This window comes from Perca fluviatilis, chromosome 2, assembly GCF_010015445.1.
Source record: "Perca fluviatilis chromosome 2, GENO_Pfluv_1.0, whole genome shotgun sequence".
Lineage (NCBI taxonomy): Eukaryota > Metazoa > Chordata > Actinopteri > Perciformes > Percidae > Perca > Perca fluviatilis.
The window spans coordinates 41485511-41510015 of record NC_053113.1 but is presented as its reverse complement, the minus strand read 5'-3'; the positions used below and the strand labels follow the sequence as shown (position 1 = coordinate 41510015).

General features: G+C 39.5%; 1 protein-coding gene across 1 annotated transcript in view; it reads right to left on the bottom strand.

Annotated features, from left to right (window-relative positions):
• The window catches only part of tenm4 (teneurin transmembrane protein 4), a 226404-nt gene that overhangs the window by 130902 nt on the left and 70997 nt on the right, over positions 1-24505 (bottom strand). Inside the window, 2 exon segments of the mRNA XM_039778870.1 lie at positions 16191-16463; positions 18086-18372. Coding sequence (XP_039634804.1) covers positions 16191-16463; positions 18086-18308 — 496 coding nt within the window. The 5' untranslated portion in view covers positions 18309-18372.

Sequence of the window (24505 nt, the reverse complement as noted above, 5' to 3'; positions counted from 1 at the left end):
TAGGTGAACCACTGAAGGCAGAGAGGGGAAAAAAATCTAAAGCTTACGTCCTGAGCTATTTTCTTCAACATGCGCAGGATGCGAAATTTCACTGTGCCGAGCTACTTTCACTGGGAGAGAAATAATCCAGGAAGAACTGGAGCTGCCCAGCACAACGAGGTGTATGTGAAAATCATATGTGTGCACCACCCCTATTCTTAAGCGTGCTTATATTATTTTGAGTCATGCCTTTCTGGCTAAGCCTGAGAACTAAAGTGGGAATGTTTCAAATAATGAATCATATAGTTATGCTCACAGACGATCGACACCTTGCATCTGCATCTTCGGAACATTTACAATTTTATTGTGCTGTTATCATACTCACACTTTGTTGTTAGATACTTGTAATATGTGTAGTTTTTCAGTTATAAATAGTCTGCACATAGATGTTATGCATATGAAGATATGTACACAAGCATGATGAAAACAAATTTTGTATCTTACTTGCATTTATGTATGTGTCACGTTTAGTCCCTGTGGTCAAGTTTCTTTGTTTAGTTGGTTTCATGTTTTCTGTTGGTTTTCCCATTTCCTGTTTTATTTTGAAGTTTCTCTGCTCCCTTATGTGTTGTCTTGTTATACTTTCCACTGTGATTGTCTTATGTGTTTCACCTGTTCCTTTCCCTTGTGTCACCTTTCCCTGGTTAACTAGTTACCTCTTGTATTAATGCTACGTTTACACGTGGCCGGCTATTTTCATAAACGGACATTTCAACCTCTCGGTTTTCAGAAAAGTGTTCGTTTATATGTACCCATGTATATATATATATATATATATATATATGCCGTCAATGCAGTCAAGAGCACGCCAGACCTGTAGGTGGCAGTGTAACGAGAAGCTCAAGCCCACGTTAGCCAATCAGAATCCCGACAATAGCAACAACAGCAACCAATCACGTCCTCTTTCTGTCTCTCGGCTGCCTAAACCTCCGTTTGTCTCAGTTTACATGCAAACATGCAAACGAAGTTTTCCAAAATCTCCACTTTGGCCGGAGTGTTTAGAAATAATCGTTTTCTGTGATAAAAACGGGGTTTTCGTGTAAATGAGAGGCCAAACCGCAGGAAAATATCTGCGTCTTCCCTTCGTGTAAACGGGGCCTTAGTTTCTGTGTTTCCCTGTTTCGTGGTCGTTTGGGGAGTCTACCCCGTTGTCCCCTGCGTTTCCAGTTTTGGGATTCCTGTCCTTTGTTTTCCTCCACATTCTGGAGGGATTTTTGCCTGCTTCCTTGTGGACTCCTTTTGTTTGTATGGACTTTTGTATATCTTTGATTTTCTTGATTAAATCCTCAAGCAACACTACTCTTGCCTGCTCTCTGCATTTGGGTCCTACACATTCTCTGAAGTCATGACAGTATGTTTAACCCTAAAACACATAAGTATTATCCAGTTTTGGATCAAGTGACCGACAAAAGTAAAATCATTTACATTACCGGAGATGGTGTTTACTGATGAAACTTTTGTAAATGAAGCAAGCCTGAAAGCTCTGCTCCTGGATTTGTATCAGAGACTTCTACATATCCGATCCATGGAAGTTTAATTATTTCTATCTGATATGAGGGCAACAGCACGTTATGATCTCTGCTTCCTCGGCCTGGGTAACAACCTCTAATTGCTTTCACTAGAGATAACTGGTTGTTCAGAGAAGATAGCATACCATGTTTAAAAACATTTAAAAAATAGATAGAAGTAAGAAATGATAATTAAGATGTGGTGAGATTCTACTTTTTTGTAATGTAGGCTCAGTGGAATGGGGTATGAGGGAAAAATACACCAAAGATTTCACGGACAGGAGCGCAACTAATTTGTATCTAGGGACCAATTACACTTTTCGGTCAGGGTAAAAGCCAATATTGATCTGATACCAGTGCTCTTTTCTTTCCCCTTTTAAATTAAAAATATGTTTACCTCACTGGGTGGAAATGATTGGACTCTAACTACACACCACTTCATAAATACGAGTGGAGAGGTGTTTATACACCAACTATCTCTTTGAGGTTTGTGATGACTTAGATATTGTTGTACATCTGTAAAATCAAATTTTTCCAATTATATAACAAACACTTGTTGACTTTATGAAAAATTCATTTATGGAACAGCTGCAGTGAAGAGATGACATCATGTACAACAATGAGCAATTTTAAGGGACTATTTTAAAATGAATTTAAAATGAATATATTGAATGGATACAAAAAGGACTCAAGGTAGTATTGTATACTGACTGTATGGTTCCTGGGCTTATATACTGAGTCTAGTTTGAATGGGTTATTATTCGGTTTGATGTTGCTAGAAGGAAATGAAGTAGATAGATGGAAAGGAAAAACGTGTGAATCTGTGTGTCTATGTGCATTCAGGTAGGTAGATATACGGTACATGTATGTGTATGTAAACATGTATGAATAAGTGCAGCATCAAATTTTTTTGTATTGAACTAAAGTATAATTATAGAAAAAGGGGGTAGGACCAGAAAAGTTTTTTTTTTCCTACTCCTTTTTGAACATAGGAATTTCTTATTTGAATCACTTACAATCATTTTGGAAGATGGTGCTGAGATGAGATGTTCTTATTTATCTGTTATTTTTAATTTTATTAGAAAACTAGCAAAAAAAGAAACGGCCCTTCTTCAGGACACTGTATTTTAAAGATACTTTTGTAAAAATCCAAATAACTTTAGAGATCTTCATTGTAAAGGGTTTAAACAAAGTTTTCCATGCTTGTTCAATAAACCGTAAACAATTAATGAACATGCACCTGTTGAACGGTCGAAAAGACAATAACAGCTTAAGGGTGGTAGGCGATTAAGGTCACAGTTAAAAGAAAATTAGGAAAGTAAAGAGACCATTCTACCGACTCTGAAAAACACCAAAAGAAAGACACCCAGGGTCCCAGCTAATCTGCGTGAACGGGCCTGAGGCATGGTGCAGGGAGGCAAGAGGACAGCAGATGTGGCCAGGGAAATACATTGCAATGTCCCTACTGTGAGACGCCTAAGACAGGAAGCACAGCTGATCGTCCTCACAGTAGTAGACCACGTGTAACAACACCTGCATAGGATCGGTACATCCGAATATCACACCTGCAGGACAGGTACAGGATGGCAACAACAACCGCAAGAACTGGCCGGTCTGGTGCAGTACATGAGGAGGAGATGTACTGCAGTACTTAATGCAGCTGGTGGCCACACCACATACTGAGGGCTACTTTTGATTTTGATCCCACCTTTGCTCAGGGACTCATTATTCCATTTCTGTTAGTCACCTGGCTGTGAAAATTGTTCAGTGTATGTCTTAGTTGTTAAATCTTTTAATGTCCATTAGAGTGCGCATTTTTCTGTCCGAGCCCAGCCCGTGTCCGACAGAGCAGTAACCGAGCCCAGCCCGAGCCCGACAGGCATTAAGATATTTATGTCTGAGCCCGACCCGAGCCCGACACAGTTATAATCTCTTTTTTTTTCTCATACTAATGACACATGTACGTTTGTGTGGAAAGCCCGCTTTTAATAAGCAACTGTAGGAAGGCATTCGGAAATGTCAACAGATGAGGGCATCAGCGCAAACGGGGCAACAAGCGCACATTAACACAGGCGCGCACCTACATAATAAGCTTTTTTAACTGATGTGTCCGAGCCGACCCGAACCCGAACATCATTTCTAAATATCTGTCCGAACCCGGCCCATCGGGTACAGTTGGGTCCCAACGGGCTCGGTTCGGGCATCCATCCTCTAATGTCCCTGCACATATTTGCATATGTTAAGTTTGCTTAAAATATAAAAGCCGTTGAAAGTGGCAGGACGTTTCTTTTTTTGCTGAGTGTATATATACACTATATTATATAATTTGAAACATGTTCAAAATAAAGTAAACTAAACTAAAACTTAAAAATTTTATTTAATGTGGGTGGATTGAATCTGGCCGATGACTGATCTGATTATGGAATTTCAGGACTTTTTTTGTTTCAACTTTTTATTTTTCACAAGTACATTACTATTATGCAAAAATATAGAAAAAAAGGATATTAAAGCAGATTTCTGATTCATTTGTGTTACATATAGGCTCCTTTAGAACAGTTATTCTATTATAAAATATGGATTTATTAAAAAAAATAATAATAATCCAAATTTCAATGATAAAAGTTGATCATTTATGTAATGCTCTGTGTTGTCAGTGGTTTTTAGGCTAGTGTGGTTTGGGTGACGATGTCTGCTTGCTGACTGAGAGGTGTCGCCAGTGTTTCGGACCACCGAGCTTATTTTGAGACCTGTATGAAGTGTATTGTTGGTTGCAGTGAGATTTGGAGGAGAGATTAACTGTTTGGCCAAGATGCATGGAGGTAATGCAGAGTGTTTAGAAGAGTGTGGCTTCAGTATTGCCCGATGCTTGTTAGCAATTGAAAAAAAAACTGTAATAAAGTCAGTATATGCACCGCTAGAGAGCCAGAATATTAAATCAGTGCCTTGCTATTTGTATCACATAAATATAACATGAAGCATAGATAATTGACTGTATGTTAAATGAATCTTGCTAAGAGAGGGACAGAAGTTGTGAGATGGGGGTTAGGATGATCCTCCATGGAGCAGGGCTCATCCTGCTCCATGCCGTGCTTTGAGCTGTACTGCGGCCCCTGAGCATTGGTGGGAAGATGGGCCCTGATGTGCTGTTGGTTTAGACTGTCAGAGGCGCTGGCAGGGAGCGGGTATGCAACTCCACAGATAACGGACCAAAACTGTCCACAAGGGCCTCTAAACCCAGCAAATTAGCTTGCAAATGAGCAAGAGAATATCTCCACTAATCCATGATCTGAGCAGAGACTCTGCGAGATGCCAAAAAAAAAGTAAACAAATAAATAACTTCACAAGAAATACTGCGGGAGGAAATAAGCACGGCTGTGAGCCGGGAAGCCACTAGTGATTTCTTTGAAGCATCATTTTTGCCTGATATTCTGCTGCTACGATGGCCGTGACTGTTTCAGAGCAAGCTCTCATGTTGTGCTCAATGTGGATTCAGTGAAATTACAGATCCCACTATTACAGAAAGTACTGTCTCCCTGCAGCAAATGATCACAGTCCCTCTGTCTCTAGCACTGATGCATCAAAATGCCAATGTTTTACAAAAGTGATTATATTTGTCTCTAGTGGGAAACGGATATAATTACCAGTCCCCACTGTATAAAAGGTGTGGTTCATTAAAACATATTGTTCTATTTTACACATCTGTCACTTAGTTTATGACTTAGCAAATTCCAAAGATTTCTGTCAGACAGAGGCAATTATTATCTGTATTATTTATACAGATAATAATTGCCTCTGTCTGACAGAAATAGCTCTTACTGTTTTACTTCCTTTGATCTTGATTCTTTGAACAAGCATGCGACTTGTTCGAACCAGCACCCTGACATTTTTTATATGGGAGTCATTTCTTATGGAAAGCAGCAATGTACACTGAATAAAATAACATTTTAAAAATTAAACCCATATTTTATGAAAAGAAGCTATTTCAAGAGAAATAGTTTATTAAATGCTTTGTTACAGTTACCAGGTGATGATATTTCTGTATATATATTTCTTTCATTTTGCAACCTGCAACATGTACCAGAACACATAAGCAGAACAAGGTTGATGCTACTTAGAGCTGTAACAACTCCAAATTTACCAGCATAAGACCATCACATAAAACTGTTTTATGTTACTATTAAATGCTTCCGTATAAAAACAATAATGATTGAAACAAGACAGGCTTTACAGACCTTATCAAATGCATCATTAAAATTAAAAAAACACCAATAACATGCTTGTTGTTTTGCATGGATTGGAAATTTTTGTCAATTTTATTTCAAACAAAAACCAGGGAGACCTAATAACAATATTGCTCTCACATATGATAATTGGTTTTCAAGCCCAAAAATTCACCTAACAACTGTCTATTTCTTTATTTGCGCCGCATATGTGTGTGTGGTCTATATCGACGGGGATTGAATTCCACCGGATTTCACTCATTTGGGCTGGCTGTCTGTCCCCGTCCCCGTCCTCTTTCTTTGTGTTGGCGTTCTAAACTCTGGCTGATTTCTGAGGACTATGGTTAACTGGTCCTCAGATCTCTGCAGGGTAAATCCAGACAGCTAGCTAGACTATCTGTCCAATCGGAGTTCTCTGTTTCACGACTAAAACAACCTTTGAACGTACACATGTTCCACCAAAACAAGTTCCTTCCAGAGGCTATTTTGCAGAGGCCTCGTTGCTCTGTCCGGCGCTTAGCATCACCCAAGACGATTGTGTGTGTGTGTGTGTGTGTGTGTGTGTGTGTGTGTGTGTGTGTGTGTGTGTGTGTGTGTGTGAGTGAGTGAGTGAGTGAGTGAGTGAGTGAGGTGTGTGTGTGTGTGTGAGTGAGAGAGAGAGAGAGAGAGAGAGAGAGAGAGAGAGAGAGAGAGAGAGTGACATTTCTTATGTACATGTCCCAAATGTGAAGACTTAAGAACCAAATATTTCCAAAAATTTGAAAAACATATACCAGGCTACCTACAGTGACGATGAAAAGCTTCCTTTTCTATTAACACGGCATGGCTATCGGCTAAATATGATGTATTTTTTTTTTGTCATGCCAATAAAGCAAACTGAAATTGAAAATTGAGAGAGAGATAATTAATAGAGAATTGTATATATAATCATTTTTATTTTTCTATTCTTTTGTTTATTTGTTTTTTTATATATATTATTGTTTCAACTTACCCTTTTTCATGTCAATAAAGCAACATGAAATTCAAATTGAAATTGAAAAAAATTGAGACAGAGAGGGAGGGGGGAGAGAGAGAGGGAGGGGAGAGAGAGAGAGAGAGAGAGAGAGAGAGAGAGAGAGAGAGAGATAGCGTACATGTGCAAACATGTTACTTCTACTCCAAGGTCACAATAAGAAACCCCATCTCTGTGGTCCTACCACACTGCTGTAAAACATGCCCTAATGAATCCAGCCCTGTAATACAGGAAGCAACTTGTCTAATTGGAAGTCTGATTTCACTACACCCCACAGGCTCCCAATAAGCTGGGGAATCAGTTCAAAGGTATAAACACACCTTAAATGTGGAGTGTGCATCAAAGAAATGTGCTTATTCACTTCAGGTTGGTGTGGCCATCAGCAGTGGTTTGTCAGTAGGCACAGTCAGTTTATGAGGTACAAGATTAAGGTGCACGGTTTTGTATCAAAGTGTAACAATGCGGCTTGTTCATGGTTACTTTGAGAAATCACTAGAGTCATTATGCAGAGGGGACTAATGTGATTCCTCATTTTCATCCATCTGTCGTAACTCATGTGTAGTCCAGGGAATAATGATCCAAAGAACCCAACTAGAAAACATTGATTAGTCATACTGGACTGTGGGAGTGCTAAAAGAAAATGTACATTTAGACATTGCAACACTAATGTTTCTCTGACTTTTGCGAACTCCGATATTTACTTTGCCTGGGTCTATTTAAGAAATAAAACCCTGCATTCAACAGAAAAACATGTACTACTCCAGTTTTTCACAATCGTTTGAACATGCTTCCTAAAAACTATAAATCAATTTCTCAAAACTCTAAACACAAAACTGAAAAGAAATAACTTTTTGTCAAAACTCCACAATTCTCTCGCAAAATTAAAACACTGTATCCAAAACCTTCAGTCTTCTGTCTTTTGAAAAACTGACTCTTTCTCCAAAACAATACACACAGATAGCAGATGAATATCTCTTGCTTAGCATCACTTAAACAGTGGTGTGATCAAATTTAAAACACTACCTTAGTACAATAGTGCAATGGTTTCCTTCTTCTCCTTTTTAAAAAAAAGTTTAGTTGTTATTTTCTCCCACAAAATAGGTTGCAATTGTATGATGCATACAGTATAAAGACTGTTGCCATATTGTAATACCATACAGTGAATATATCATGAATATTGTATCAGCATAGGATACAATGCACATTTGTCCATCCAATGAGCTCCAATTGGGCTAAACTCACAACCTAGGTTCCAAGAGCCATGCTGTAAACTTACAGTTGATACTGCAACATGTTCACAGCAATAGAATTACAGGTTTTGCCGATTGCTTACACACGTGTTGCGGAATGTGGCTCATTGTGTCCAAACTCTTCACACAAGCCAAATAAGACACACCACTTGGATACTAATATCTCACTTCTATGTCAAGATGAAACTCTGCAATCTAAAAATCCTTTTTCAAAATGGCATTTTTGCAACAAAATTATACACACACCGCTTGAATTACTCTTTCAAAGCAGCAACAACAGGCTTTATACAAAACACTGCTCTCTTTTAGCACTTTGTAAACCTATTTTCTAATACAGGCTCCTATGAAAAACATCTACTTACATTTCAATGAATGCAAAAATAGAAAAGGCATCAGAAAAAATGTATACAGTTTATTTTTTCCCATTGCAGGTTTTACAACAAAAGGGCATGCGGTTGGCCGTCGTACACTTTCCAACACCAAGTTGAAAAGAATTCCTCAATCAGATTGAGAAATGGGGAGTAAGGGGCCAAGTATACAACTGTGAAGTTACAGTATTGGGGTTGGTGAACCAGTCCCGGCCCACCGCAGCCCGGTGGAAACTAGCTTTATCCCAGATGACAACAGACCTGGGCTGCTGTGCTCCGTCCTGTACAACTACATTATTTAGGCTATGTTTAGATGGAAACAATCTGAAGAGAAAATGCAAAAGTGGAGTTACGTTCTCACTTCTTTTTCTGCGTTTAGACAAGCGGCTAGGTGGTAGTGTGAAGCACTGGAGCGTTTTTAAGATTTCCACTCTGGAAGGTGGTTTCACTTTTTTGCGTTTTTAAGCCCCAAAAATGCCGTCGTCTAAAGGCACATCTGATCAAATATTTTTAAGTTTTAGCCCATGAGCGTATTTGTGTAAACAGGGCCTTAGTGCATCCAGAAATGTGACAGTGTGCAGTACTGTAGGGACCTAGAGTGGCATGGTGATGGAGAACTCCTTGCAGACTAATGGCGGCACACAAGGTGATCATGAGTGTGGGTGTGTGCGTTTTGAAGAAAAGTGTTTTCCCAATGATTGCAAGAGTTCTGATTCTTGAACAGAAGTGTCTAATGTAAGAAGTGTGTTGCGGAATTGCAAACAAAGCGAAAAGCAGAAAACACTTCTGGTGCCTTTGTTTAAGGCAGGGGTCTTCAATGTTTTTTAAGCCAAGGACCCCTTATCTGAAAGAAAGATGGATCAGGGACCCCCTACTATATATATTGCATAAAATTAAGTTGCATATTTAAATGGGCCTACAATAATGTTTAATGTTTAAAACCTTTATACATATTTTTTTTGCATAGAATACTAAGCTATTCAAATAATAATAGCCTAATAATTGTTGGCATGATTTTATAAATCATGTTCTAATGTTAAACATACATGTGGCACACATCTGTGGATGGCCTTAGTGACTACCCTGACTGTAGGCCAGTAAGCAGTGAGGATCTGTATTTGCTAATAATATGTTGGATTCATGTTAAGACTTTTTAACATTTTTGAAAAAATTAACAATCATTTTGAAGCCCCCCCGGCATTTACTCCCCCCCCTAGGGGTCCCGGACCCCCTGTTGAAGCTCCCTGGTTTAAGGCATGGTTACCAAAGTAAGGGGTTTTGATGCTTTTGTCTAAGCATTCACTTTTAGCGTGTAAGCATTCGGCAAAACCTGTAGATTCTTCATAATAAAAACATTGGACAATCACCCTCAAGTTCAAAAGGTGCTTTTCTATGCAAGGGAAAGGTGGCTGTCAATCACTATCAACATGTTTGATGGCCAGGCTGATGTTCTCCGCTCCACTCAGGTTCAAATCCCTCAGCATTTTGGGGCTGTGTCATGTTCCTACGTAGGGCTGTCCCAAACGATTATTTTTTAAACGATTAATCTAGCGATTATTTTTTCGATTAGTCGACTAATCTAACGATTCATTTTTCGATGAATCTAACAATTAATTTTCAATTAGCGATTATTTTCCCATTGCTCAATTATTAACAATTTACACAAAACAAATTTCAATAAGGTTCAAATCTCTATTTATTAAAATTGTTAATGAAATTAAAATGATGAATTTGTAGTCCAACCTGAAGCCAGATGTAGGCTATCAATCCAACCACAAAATAAAGTCACTTTTAGGAGGAATACAGAAATAAAAACTTAAAGTGCAAAAAGAGTAGCCTGTATTTGCTTTTTTTTAACAGTAGGTAAAATAATGAATAAGCTCTTGTTTAACATCCAAGCTCTTCTTCCTTTAATTTAACTTTCATTATTTGTATCTAAAGGCTGGTTAAGCACTGTAGGGAGGAGAAGTTGGACAGTTTTTTTTTTGTCTCGTTCCAGTGATTGGCACATCTGGGTGATGGCATCGGATTTATTTACGTAATCGATGACGTCGACTACGTCGGCGAATCGTCCCAGCCCTACCTCATAGACAGTCATGCTAGGTTCAAAGATCCAGTAACTGAGCATGGCCCTGGAGCTAACCTCAATCCTTCAACAGTAAGGGAATAAATCATTGTCACTGAGGAGGTTGCACGTACTGCAAGAGTTTTTGTTCTGTGGTCTGTTTTATAAGTTAGAAAAGCAATACTAATTATTACTATTGTATTTAGAAGATATATATTAGAAGACAGAAGAATAAAAGAAGAAATTGCAGAAGTTGTAGTTTGTTTGTTTTAGTAGAATATTGCTACAAGTAGTTATTTATAGCCATTATTCATACTAGTAGTTTTAGGATTTGTGACATTATATGCAAAGCAGACCAGCAGCATTAACATATTACAACCTGAATATTAGTAAGGCACTTTATATCTCAATATGAAAATGTAAGGTTATTAGCAGCAAGGCAAAACTAAATCTTATCTTGACAGCTGTACACAAATCTGTATGGTAATGCTGAAAATAGGCTGTGCATGGTACTAAATCCACATGAAAAGACTCGGCTGTTCATCTGACAACTCAACATCAATAAACATTGCTCTTACCCCAGCTAAAAGCATGATCACATCAGCACATTAGCCACTGTGTGCTTTGAAGGTAAAAATGCTGATTGATGACTTGTATTTAATCACGCAGAACAAAAAACAGAATTGAATTAAGAAACCTGACCATCATTCGTACTACAGTCTTTTTTTCTTGCTCCTTGAAATCATTTATCAGTGGAGGAGCCTTAAATCTGTGCTGCTCCCATACTTGCTTGGTGTGATAAAAACATGGCTATGTGATAAGTATGGACAAACTGAAGATTTTAAACTGTTCTTAAAGTCTACTGCAGGCTTATACAAAAACAGGTACTATTTTATTTAAGATAATAATCATACCATTATGTTTTCAACAAACGTGCTTCTTTCAGTCTGTGGGGGATTTCCAAGTTCAAATTGGTCCTCTCTTCAAAATAAAATTGGAAATTGTTGACATAGCTACCCGGCCGCCTGCTAATTATTTATGTTGATTTTATTGCCTGCACTTGTTGCAAAGTGTTTTATTTGAGGACCACAATGGAAATTCAGATTTATTGTTTTTATATCCTTTGTGATTTTTAAATGTATGTAATGGCTGCTGTTCAAAGAAAATCCATCAATCAATTAATCAATCAATCAATCAACAGAATGGATGGATCTGGGTCCATTGCTCAAGACTTGCCACCCTGCTTGCTAAGAACACTTAGATACTTCAGTTGTAACGGTCGCAAAGGTAAGACCTTAAAATTAAAATACACCTTTATTGATCCCAGTGGGAGGTTGGTTGTTTCAGCAGTACAACAGAAACAACAGCAATAAATACAGATACAGTAAGTATAGAGTTTGACATAAATAAATAAGAGGTAAATAAACTAAAATAGCATAGAATGAAATACATAGAAACTAGGGGATTTGACTTTTGGTTGTTGGGTCACGATTTGATTAAATTTTTTATAAAAACATTTTTTCAACAGGAATGGGTATTCCACAATAAGAGTCACTAGATGGCAGAAGGGTACTTTAAAACAACAGTTTGAGTTTCTCAGAGGTTTTTTTGGATCGCAATAGCACCATTAGTTTAACGAGTTGTACCTGAAGGCATCATTGAGTCCCATTGTTGTTTGTTTGCATAACTCACGAGGAAGGCAAAATGTTGCCACGCGGTGAATTCAGGGAGGCAGGAGGATCTTGTTTCTCCGTCATCTCCTATCTCCAGCAGTGGCCACAGTGTCTGGAAAAGTCAAGCTGCAGGCTACCGCTAAGCTAACGTTACACTGTGTCTTTAGCTGCATGCTATCAGCAGTTTTCTTCTTTGGACCTGTAGGGGTGGAGCGATAAAAACATACTAGTCAAAATCGAAAGCTCCTTTTAATCAATTTTCGATTTAAAATCTAAAGTGTCCCCACTAGTAAAAACTATGAAAATAAATTGGAGATAAATGGTAAAGTAGTAGTAGTAGTAGTTGTAGTATCGCTACTAAAGTGATGATTTTGTTGGTGCTAACACAGCCAAAATTCAAGGTTGTGTGCTAATAAAACTTTAAATGAATTTTACAAATATAAGACTTGATTCTAAAAGGTATGGAGGGACTTTCATAAGAAGATTTCACTGGAGTTCCTAGAGGCTTTGCCCTGAAGCAATGCCTACAGCTACCAGTATATAGTAATGAGCAATAATAAAAAATAATTAACTCCTAAAATTAAAAATCACACAGATGAGTCCCACACTGATGATTTTCTGCCATTCATTGGTATTAAAACACTATACTTAAAAAACAATATTTAAATAAAAAATTCTGCTCTGAATCATATTACAATTCAGAGGGACAAACTGCATTGCTAAATGGCACTTCAGTGTAAGATCAAAGCTTGGCTATGTATGTGTGTGTGTATATATATATATATATATATATACACACACACACATACATTTTCTTGTATCTCCTTAATCAATATAGAACAGATCTCCCAGGAGGACAGAGTAAGATAAAGCCAAATCAGTACACAACTAACCACCCACTGAAACTAATTACATTTTGTCTGTAGAAAAATACCAGTGTCAGTCACACAAGCACTTTTCTATCAACAGGAACTGTGTAGGCCTTAGTCGCATTCTTTTTCTCTGCAGGTTATGCAACACATGAATAACAACAGTCCCTCAGCAGGCTTTTGTGGTTATCTCCACTGCCGGTTCTCATGCTTACAGAAACGTAATAGTCTAGCCATAACAGTGGGGGAAAGTTGGGATTAGAGCACACATCTGGATAAACTGTAAGAGGGTAAAACCCAAGAACAGCAGGCCTCTCCCAAACCCAGCAGGTCGGACTGGCCTCCTTGCTGTTCAGCCTCTGGAGGATGTGCAATGACTCAGCAGTCGCTGCCTGCTGGAAGTGTCCTCAAGGGGCTCCCTAGGGACTAGAGGCATGCTGGGTAGTAGACACACACACATACCTGTACACACTGCATGAACACTAACCAACCCATACACATGCAGTAGGAGGAGTCCGTGGGGACTTGGCATTAGACCTGGAGAGTAGCCGGTTCAGGTCCAGCACGTATCAGTCGGTACGTGGGTTTGGACTGGTAGCTGGAGAGGGGCCAGTTTAACACCTGGGCACTACCGGGGTGCCCTTGAGCAAGGCACTGAACACGGTAATGCTCGGGACTCTGTGCTATGCGGCAGCCCCATCATCACACCGTCTCTGCACATTAATGCATGTTTGTGGGTCCTTTCTTTGTGTGCATGTATTTCAGGCTTGTGTGTTTAAATGGAGAAAATACCAGCGGAGTGATTAAAGATCATTTGGGTGGCTGCGGCTCAGGAGATAGAGCGGGTCGCCCTTTAATCCCAAGGTTGGTAGTTGGATCACCGGCTCCTCCTGGTCCTTGAGCAAAACACTGAACCCAAAGTTGCTCCCAACGCCTCGCATGGCTCCGCCACCATCGGCATATGAATGTGTGTGCGTTGGTGAATGAGAGGCAAATTGTAAAGCACTTTGTCCAGTATAAGGTAAAAATGCCCTATATAAATGCAGTCCATTTACCATTACTAATAAAGTACATATTAGTATTATATTTATGGACGGGGCGTCCATGTAGCGTCGACACAACACACACATACACACATGAACAATCGGTGCTGGACATAACTACTTTTTCAAAACTCCAAAAATGAAGTACAAAATGCCAGCGATTGAAAAGTGAACAGTCTACAGTGAAACACTTTGCAACTTTTGTTTTCATTTGTTACTTGTCTACCCATCATGTAGTAGATTAGACCAAGAATAAAGGTAGCATGTTATTATCAGCAAGGGCTTTTTAATTATAGTATTTATGGGGGTTCCTGAGAATCACTTGAGCATCAAGAAATTTTTTTTCCCAAATCGCTATTGCTTATTTGCATACATTAAAACCAGGGTCAAGTAAGTCGCATGTGAAGAGGGGGAGAACGGCCCAGCGGCTTGAATACATTAAAGCAGAGTAAATGGTTTGTTGATTTAAAGAGATTAACACACACACAAGCCCGCTCAATGGATTGTAATTAACTTGCCATATATAAATTGTATGTTATCAGGCATTACTGAATTAAATGCTAAATTCAAGTGCTCTTTCTGCTCGGGTGAGTTGAATAAAAAGCTACTTAGAATCTTGGTTGGGTGTCACGGATGTCGCATGATGCTGCAGCTACTTGTGCTCTCAACACATTGCAGGGGTACGCTACCAACCCCTGAACAGCCATCTAAGGAGATTCTCTTTAATTATGTACAATGCAGCCAAACTCAAGTCCCCTGACATCTCAGATGATCAAGCAAAGGGATGCCACGTTCTCTCCCTGAGTCATTCGGGCAAATGGATTCCACTTCCATGAGTCATTTCTGTCAGTTATAATAAGAAGCTAATACATAATGTGACACACTCTAAAATGCAAAACTATTCACAAGTTCCTCTGCAAGGCGGTGCAGGGGCAATTACAATGTTGCCGCTGGGCCCTTGATGAGTTCCTCTATCTCTGAAGTATCCTGGGAACAGTACCATAAATCTGCCAGTTAATATGCATGATTTAGGTTTGAGTTCAACTTTGCATAATGTGAAACAGAACTTAAATTTCACCACATAGCACCTCCGTGTCAAAAAGAAAAATGGAAAATGTTCCTTTTTGGCAGAAATTCAGGAAAACGAAAAGGGATATGTACTGTAGGTAAAGGAAACCTGTCTGCCAGGTTCTGCCTCCACACTGCACTAAATTCTCTCCAAAAGTTTTTTCTTTCAGTGTATACACTATCCAAGCAATTAATAAGTTGTACCTGAGTTTACCGCGCTTAGAGTACTGAGCTGAATATCCAAATGGCATTTCTGCTTCTGCAGTATCATGATAGCGCAATAACATTTTTAAAGAAAGTATTATCTTCTGCCATTTTCTGGCACTTGTCATGATTCAGTTACATATTCCCTGAGCTCAAGTGACCTTATGAGCATGCACACCGGCTCATCTGGCCCTTGGGGAAAACCAGCCACAGAAAGTTGAAATCAGTACATATGGCTTCCCACTTCCTGGCACTGATTTCACCAAGAAACCTGCCAAACCATTTCCTATCTAAGACCACACAATCCCCGTGATTCACACACGGCAACAAAAAGAAGAAAGCAAGAATGAAATTATCTAGGAATGAAGAACAGCAGGGGTAATGGTATCCCAAATCCCTGGCTGTGCTGAAACACTGGTAATTGTCTTTTCTTTTAAGAGGTAAAACCCTAAATGTTTTGGTCTTTAGCCATATTCTGAAGAAAAAATGCAAACATAGATTTGAAAAGCTTAATGAAAATGTCAACTTCAGTTTGGTCAGACCAAAATCGTGCCAGGGTGTCAACATGTACCAAGACATTTACAAAGATAGACGCAATTCGTCTAGTGGTTGTATGAGATTTCAGTCGAAATTTCTGTCAAAAACTAAACAAGTCCAAACCAACAATATCATCAGAGCAGCTTAGCTTTTTTTTTTTTGTATCAGAGACATAACAGGTAATTCTGCTTTAGTGTAAAGGAACATGCTTAAAAAACACACACACACACAAAACCATATTCCATTTAGACATCAAAATCGAATCAACATCGAAAAAGAAAATCAGCTTGCTCGAAGGACCGGCAGAGAAAAGTAAAAGAGAAAAATGCCCTACCGTTTTCTGTGTTCTCGTGTTCCGTGTCAGTGAGAGTTAGATTGGAGTTGGCCCTGCTGGAGAGGCACGAGCTGCGGCCTGACTTGGTGTTGCTGCGGCCCCATAACCTGACTGCATGCTCCGGCGACATCATACCGTCTGTCTCTGTGTCTGCATCTGAGCCCACACTGACTGAGTACTCGCGGTGTGGCATCCCCAGCTCAGACCTGTACGTGGCTACGTGGGATGGGAGGGCCTCTCCGAAGCCAAGGTTTCGAAGGGAAAAGTCTGCGCCTGCAAGCAAACCAATAAATACAAAGTTCTGGTAATTAATTCTGCTACTTACTGCATCACTCAACATAATGAACTGTATTCATTACAGAAAGAAAGATGACAGCAATAACCTGGCCTTGAGAGGTGCAGTTATAGCAGAAGTTCCACATTCAATAGTTTCGGAGCACTGTGAAGATGCAGGTTCATTTAGTATTTACAGTAAAGCCCCTATGTGTAAGATTGATGTGTGATTATAGCATCTTAAGCATCTTTCAATATGTTGCTTTGTCCACATTCATCGCAATGTGCTGATGTCACATCTGAGTCTTGTCCCTAACAGGAGGAGTCGGACAATTTCAATCCTACACGTTGGGGCTTGGAAGTAAATACAATTGATGTTTTGCATTAGTCTTTTGTTCATAAGAAAAATCTGTTTTCAAATGCCAAATTCACAGCTTTTATGTCTAGAAATGTAGTATTTGAAAACTACGACATCTGTCTTCCATTTCCCCTCTTCTAAGTTATCTACTAATTTGAATGACCACTGTAAGTCAGACAGAGAATCTCACTACATCTGCAACTGCTACAAATGTAATAAATAAAGAAGACACAAGGTTTTTGCTTCTTTCCTTCAGTGCACCACCTAAAGGAAATGCCCGGTGTCATTATGATTAAAAATTCACATTTCTTAGTAAAACTGCTGATGTGCCTCAGTTGGATTTAACCCATTTGCCATTCGGACGGCCCACTGGCGAGCCTGGCAGACTGTTTGTCTTTCAGAGGCTGTAGCAGGCTCGTAGTTGAAGATAGAGTGAATATATTGGTATCATGAAACTAGACGAACACTCCAATTGTACCAACCATAAACCTAAATAATGTTCCAAACAGCCATTTTCAAGACCTTCAAGACACCTCAAGATATCTGAATTCAAATGGATGTTATGGGTTCCCACGAGTCTTCCCTCTACAGACATGCCCACTTCATGCTAATGCTCATGCAGTGTACAGTAAATGTGTTAATTTTCGCCTATATTACTGTAAAATGGTGTATTTAATGATTTCTGCATCCTGAGGTCTTGGGAGTTGCATAGATTGGGTATAACTGGAAAGCTAAGACTTGTGGATTTAATGAGGGCAATATTCCTGTGTGATGATGATGATGATGTGTGATCCACTGTTGACCTGCTACCACCCCCTAAACATCCCGTCCCCCACTGCTACACCCCCCCACCCCCAAGAAAAAGGGGCGGAATTCTAAGGGGTCAAGGCTACCTTGACAGTGTCATCACATCTGACTTGAACTTTAATGATCAATAATATATTTGAAAGAGCGGGTAAAGGTATGCTTGTCGTCCATGCAGTTTTTATCACTGGCATGGTAAATTCAATCCCTGGCCACCTCTGTTAATAGTCAAAATGTGGAGTGACCTCTACAGCGACCGAATGTGAATTACCTAGAGACTCCTCATTAAAAAGCAATGACGCATATATTGAGAGCAAGCAGTAACGTGCCCTTAACCTAATAACAGAATTGTCCATGTCATTGTGCACTGCTAATGTTTTTATATATGAATGATGATGATACTCTCTTCTATTGACACAATAGCACAGGATTTCATAATATTGGCACAGCTGAGGCCAACCTTGCCGGTTGAACTCGTCCACTTCGTGATGAACCATTTCCTTGACGCGGGTCCCGTAGGCCATCCTCGAGTCATGGTCGAAGGCCTTGAGGGTTTCACTGGAGCTGTAGGATTTGGGGTTGGGTTTGCCGTCCTCGCTGTCTGCAGAGGAGCTGGTGTAACGGCGCTCGGTGTCCTGCCGGGCAGTGAGTGAGCGGTAGGGTCTACGTTCCTTCACTTCCATGGCTGCCTCCGCACTATTGTCAACATTAAATGTGGGTTACACTGCCAGTTCAGTTTGAGTGATTCTGCAAAAAGAAAAACACAGCCAAAAGAAATTTAGAATATTTGTTGTACGAAAATGTGCAAAAATATGACAGCACTGTTGATTTTTTAAATGTAATCCTTTCAAAATACATCATTTCAACATATAATCACTTGCAACCATGATTAACTATGATTTGTAAGAGGTATAATGCTAGTTAATGTTGAAAACAATTGATCATTTTCAAGTAGAATTCATTGATTCACCACACACACACACACACACACACACACACACACACACACACACACACACACACACACACACACACACACACACACACACACACACACACACACACACACACACACAGACACTATCAAGTAACTGTGGGAATAAATAAAATGCAACTGCATGTTTCCAACCAGCAGCAGTGTATGCATGGCTCAGCAAAGACAGGGAGAGCACCAAGAACCACCAGGATTAGATTTAATAAAATATGGCACCACAAATCTTGCAGCTATAAAGTTTACGGTGCAAGTCTCCCACAAATATTCAATTTTATGTGGCGTATAGAAATTCTGGGCCTCCAGCATTTGTAAAAGTGGCAGGTGTCCTTCCATAAGTTACAAATCATCACCAGTTGAAAATGGAGGAGCCAAACAAATCTAGGACTACGCCGAACCAGCAGAGATGATTAAAATCTGAAACATAAAACCACAACTGTCAAATAGCACACAGAGTACAAGATCAATAGAGAGAGGGGATTTTAGCATTCAGCTATTTTACTTTCTGGCCTCGAAGGACAAAATGTAGAAGTGAACTAAAGAAACATACTTTGAAAATGATTTTAATATGCTGAAATACAATAGGCCTACTAATTCTCTCATTTAAAAAGGTAAAACGGGGAAGAAATGAATGGAGAGCTTATTGTTTCAGTGTTACATGATATTGCAGGATGACCACCGCCCCACCCGGCTTACTCTTAGCTAAGGCGCTGGAAGCATCAATGAGTCCAAACTGAAAGAAGAGATATCCGCACACTTAGATCTCTGCCGTGTTTCTGTTTAATTTTTTAGCTTACGGTCTAACAGACCAAACGCTCTGATGAAGGTGATCTGATCAAAGTGAAACACTGCATAGATCTAAGTGTGTGGATTATCTGTGCTATCAGTGCAACTAATATAAATGAATGTGTAATATAACAGTAGTTAACTGACGATGCCTGGCAAACAGCTCTTCCTAAGAGAACACGTGGTTTGAAGATATTGAGCTGGATTAACAAATGTCAATGTGGATAATAACTTGATTAAAGGCTTGGTCACTGTTTACTTTGAAGCTCAATTAAAGAACATAGGGAATTAGTGAGCCAGATATTTCAGCAATATAATATATTGTCCTGCTTCTTCCAAATCCAATGTCATGATAATATATCCATAATTAAATATCTGAAAAGAGTTGATACCTTATCATTCATGCTGCAGGATTCTATTTCTATACTACTTGCTCCCACACTTGAATGTGTTTTTCACCATAAGCAAAAATGGCATGTAAGTCACTGGATAAGAGAACACAGCTCATCCAGAAAGAGATCAAAACTACTCCTGTCAAATCTGTGAGTTTTTACTGACAATATGCCTGTGTTCTTCAGACAAGGATTTTCCCACAAGATAAGCTCTTTATGAATACTGTATGAGATCAACAATAAACAATAATCCCTTGTGAACTATATTTGCGCCAACTTAAAAACAAAACAAAGAAACGTTTTATTGAAGACAGCATTGTTGGGTTTGGGGGTTTCTTTTGTATGTATTGACAGCTGAAAAGATCCTGGTGATTAATGACTTGGGGCCTCAATAGCAGGACCTCAGCCACATGGGAGGGTGGGGTGGGGTGGGGGTGAAATGCTCCCACTCTGCTGCCGCAAGAGCACTTCAGCTGCTCCCAAGATTTCAGATACCGCTTGCATGGGTTGCTAATTTTTTACCTTTTTTTGCTCAAGATCCTTGATACTATGCAAATGCAAGAGAGTGGCAAGAAGCAGCTTTCTAAAGTTTCAAGAATGTTCTGTAAAGTGCATTGTTTTTGTTTCCAAAGAGCTGGGCTCAGGGCTCTGGCCATCTCCCTTCTGCACAGCCCTTCCTCCTCATTATTAATCGGCTGGTATGCAACGAGATGTACCTTTGAGACCATGGGAAACCCAGAGGAGTCTTTCAAAAAAGCAACAGGCCATACCCGCTGACAGATGATATGGGATGCAAAGATGTCCTCGAAAACATATCCACTTTAGGTGCAGCTGTCAGAATTCCTTTGAAAACAAAGCAAACTGTAAAACTAAACAGCGTTGTTCTTCATAAATAGGCTTCATCTGGCATTATCATTGTGTTTCAGCGCCAGAGAGCAAAGCTGTTGTTCTTGTTCATCTGTCTAGGTCTAAATCCTGTAACAAGGATCCAAAACAGAGAAAATGCCACCGTTGTATTATTTTAACGTACCGGTTATGTGAAGATAATAACAGAAGGTTTCATTTAACCAAGATGTTTCAACAGTAAGAAGTGATAAGAGGACTATTTAATTGATATTAGGACCAAGTGTAATTATCATCTCACGGTAAGACACAAGGAATTGAAGGAGTAGCATGAAACACTGAAGGAGAAGGTTAATGAGGGTACATTCACAAAGACTCAGTTTGAGAAGTTATTTACAAAGACCTGTGAAAAATGACCACGCCATGGATTGAAACGATGATAACAATCATGTGCTTTTATTTCAAAGACAAAGTTCCTCTAAGGCTGCAGAGCGTGAGCAGTGCCAAAAAGAAGTTAACTGCATATCTATGCAATGATCCAAAATCAATTGAGGTCTCTCTGGATAGACAAATGAAATGATGGATGGTCTGCTTTCCCCTTTAGAACAAGCGCACACATTTTTCAATTGCATTGTCTACAATTGGCAAGGGTAGAGTCAGGTTCGTCTGTGGTTGTAACGCAAATGTATAGCAGCTGTAAGCAGAGTAATTACGTGGTTCTGCAGAGAAGGTGTCGCAGGGAGCAGTGAAAAATGAATTGTGTCAATTGGAGTCAACAGATACAGTGATGTTGCATGAGATGCTTGTCGAAAAGTGTATGTGGAGGCAGCGACTGCAGACTCAAACTAAATGAAAAACAGGATGAACAACACAGCCAGTGTGAATCACCTGAGAACCGTTGGCCGTGGTAGAAGCTACCATCTGACCTATTCTGCACTTTGCAAGGTTTCAATGGTGCATCAATCAACTAAGAGCAAATCATGTTAAGCCAATTAATGTTCTGGACAAGTCATCACAGATAAGTTCCTGACCATTTGAGCTGATCGAGAAAAAGTTAAATCAACAATGGTTTCAATTGACAGAAAAGTGGATGTACAGTACACACAGAATACCATAAAACGTACGAATCAGATTTCTACAGAGAGCATATGATCAGTAACTGTCTGTCTGGTACTGACAGTTTACTGCTGTGTGTATGAGTTCACCGCCTATGATGAAAGATTAAAACCAGTTGAATATAGCAGACAGAAAGCAGAGCTTATTCTGCTGCAGTGAAAATCGTAAAACTGCTGCCGGTAGCCAAAGGAAAGTAACAACCTCAGCCATCAACCACATACACATACGTGTAAACGTGTACCCATTATGAGTTCCCAGAGTAGAGCTGGGCAATATGGAAAAAATCTAATATCACGATATTGTTGACCAAATACCTCGATATCGATATTGCGATATTGTAGGGTTGACAATTGGTGCTTACAAAAAAATATTTTCACAATGCGATTTTTGATAAATAATCATCATTAATGTGTATATAATAACTAAGTGGGTAAAGGCAAATAATAGAAAAGCTAGAACTGTCTGGTAAGTTAAAAAAAACACTTCACTTTACTGTAATGCAACCATTAAAACCAGGAAAAGACAACACTTGTGACATATCACGATATTACGATATCCAAAATCTAAGACGATATGTAGTCTCATATCACGATATCGATATAATATCGATATATTGCCCAGCCCTACCCGTGCGATACAGCTTTGTGCTGTGAGACAACAGTGTGTAAGGTGAGGGTTAAAATCGTAAATCGATAGCACATCGCTATTCTACTTGGTTCTTGTAGTCTATTGTGCGACGGTGAGACGGCGCCTGGATGCGAGCGACAGATGTGTTTATTATAATGCAGAGCAGTGAAGATACAGCCATTTCATACACCAGACATATATGACGCGGACCAGCCGATGTGCATCCACCCCGTGTTGGACTTGCTCATATGAGTCAGCGGTCACTTCAGTCTGCACTGCAGTGTAGTTCATATAAACCCAAGAATTGTACAGCAACAATCAGCTTCATGATTAAAGTCTCTCTCTCTGCTGCACCCCCTCAGCACCGCTACTTCCCCGTCCATGCTATGTGCATGACTAATAATATATTATATTCTTAGATATTTAAGACAATGTCTACATTTTTTTTCAGTACAATATTAATTTGAAAGGTCATGGACAATGAATTTTTAAACTCCCCCGACACAGAACCTATAACAGTCTCAAACTACAATAGACTGATTTGATACTTTTATACTCGCGCTTCAATTTTGTCGCCTGTGCTACAAAACTTTCAACCTCTGTAGCACCAGTGCTTACCAACCTATAAAACAACCCCCGCCCACCCCCGCAGTGTGAACGGCAGGTTACAGAAGCCCCTGTTAAAACACTCGTCGAGGCTTTTGCTGGGCAGATCGTTGTGACCATTGCTCCGGTGTCAGGAGCTAGTTAAATATGGGATCTAAATACGTGGGAGGCATTTGGGGTACAATATAAATGCAAATGGCTCTGTACTATCCATCAAACAATTAGCAGTGTGCTGAGAATTGCTATTCAGTGCTGCTGCATATAAATCTAGCCTTCTCTCTGCACACAACCCTGTTTTCCATGATAATTAACCGCTTGCTGCTCTTTACACCTCATAGATTGTCCATGCAAAATCTAAAACTAAACGCTAACATTCTTAAGAAAGAAAAGTAACACGCATGCACAATGTTTGGCAAATTCCTTGGAGTATAATTTAAAATGATTACAGATTACTTGTCTGTGAAATCACCTAATTACTTAGTATTATTAATAATTACCATCACTAAGATTGAGACGTAATGTGTTACTGATGAGTGATGACATTTTCAGACAAACGACATATATATGGAGGACTGTAGCATTTTGGTTCAAGGAAACCAAACAAAAATGTTGATATACCATTTATGTGAATAGGCATGTATGTTAATATCACATAATAAATCCAATCTGTTTTTTGTTATCTAAGCTGGTCACGTAGTGAAAGGATTAGTGACAGTTAGCTCACAACACTGCAAAACAAACATCTACACACAGAAGCAAAAGAAATTTGGGCAGATATCAACAACATTGTCTACAGGGTCCATTGAGAGCAAGGAGAGCTCCATACAGGCACCACTTACTTCTTTTCTGGAAATCTTTCACATGCCTGGGCTCTATAGAAAAGCCTCCTCGGTCAACAGAAAGGTGTGTTTTCAATAGAGGAAAAAAAGACTTGGGTAGTGGGGGCTGAATAGCTTGCCAAACAGATCTGAATTATGTGGTGCTGAACGCAGGCTGGGGAGGGGAGGGGAGATCAGCACAGCAGCCACCTCCTTCCGGGATCAAAAGCGAGCCCCGCCAGCGAATAAAACAGAATGCGTAAAAGCCTTAACATGAACAAAAGTAGCCTGGGACTGCTGCTGCAGCACGCTCCCTGCTACTAATCACTGTAAGCAATTCAAGGTTTGGTCCTGACAGAGGGCGCAGGCAATGGAATAATGCCTTTAAACTCGCCTGGTAAATAACAAGGAGAAGCAGTCTATTTATTCACTTTCTGCATTGATGTACGTCCCTGACCTTGGCCAAATAAACGGCTAAATGTTAGCACGTCAGGATGAAATGTCCACTTATCAACATCAATGCTTAAGCACAATGAAATACATTTGTGTGCCTTGCCGGCTCGCAACTGCAGTATAGGTGTCTAAAAAGGTTAGCATGTGAGAAATTGAATCCAAAACTGAACTGATGGAAATGAGAAAAATCTGGACTCTGGATAATGCTAACTTTAATACTGAGTGAGGAACAACTGAGACAACAAATG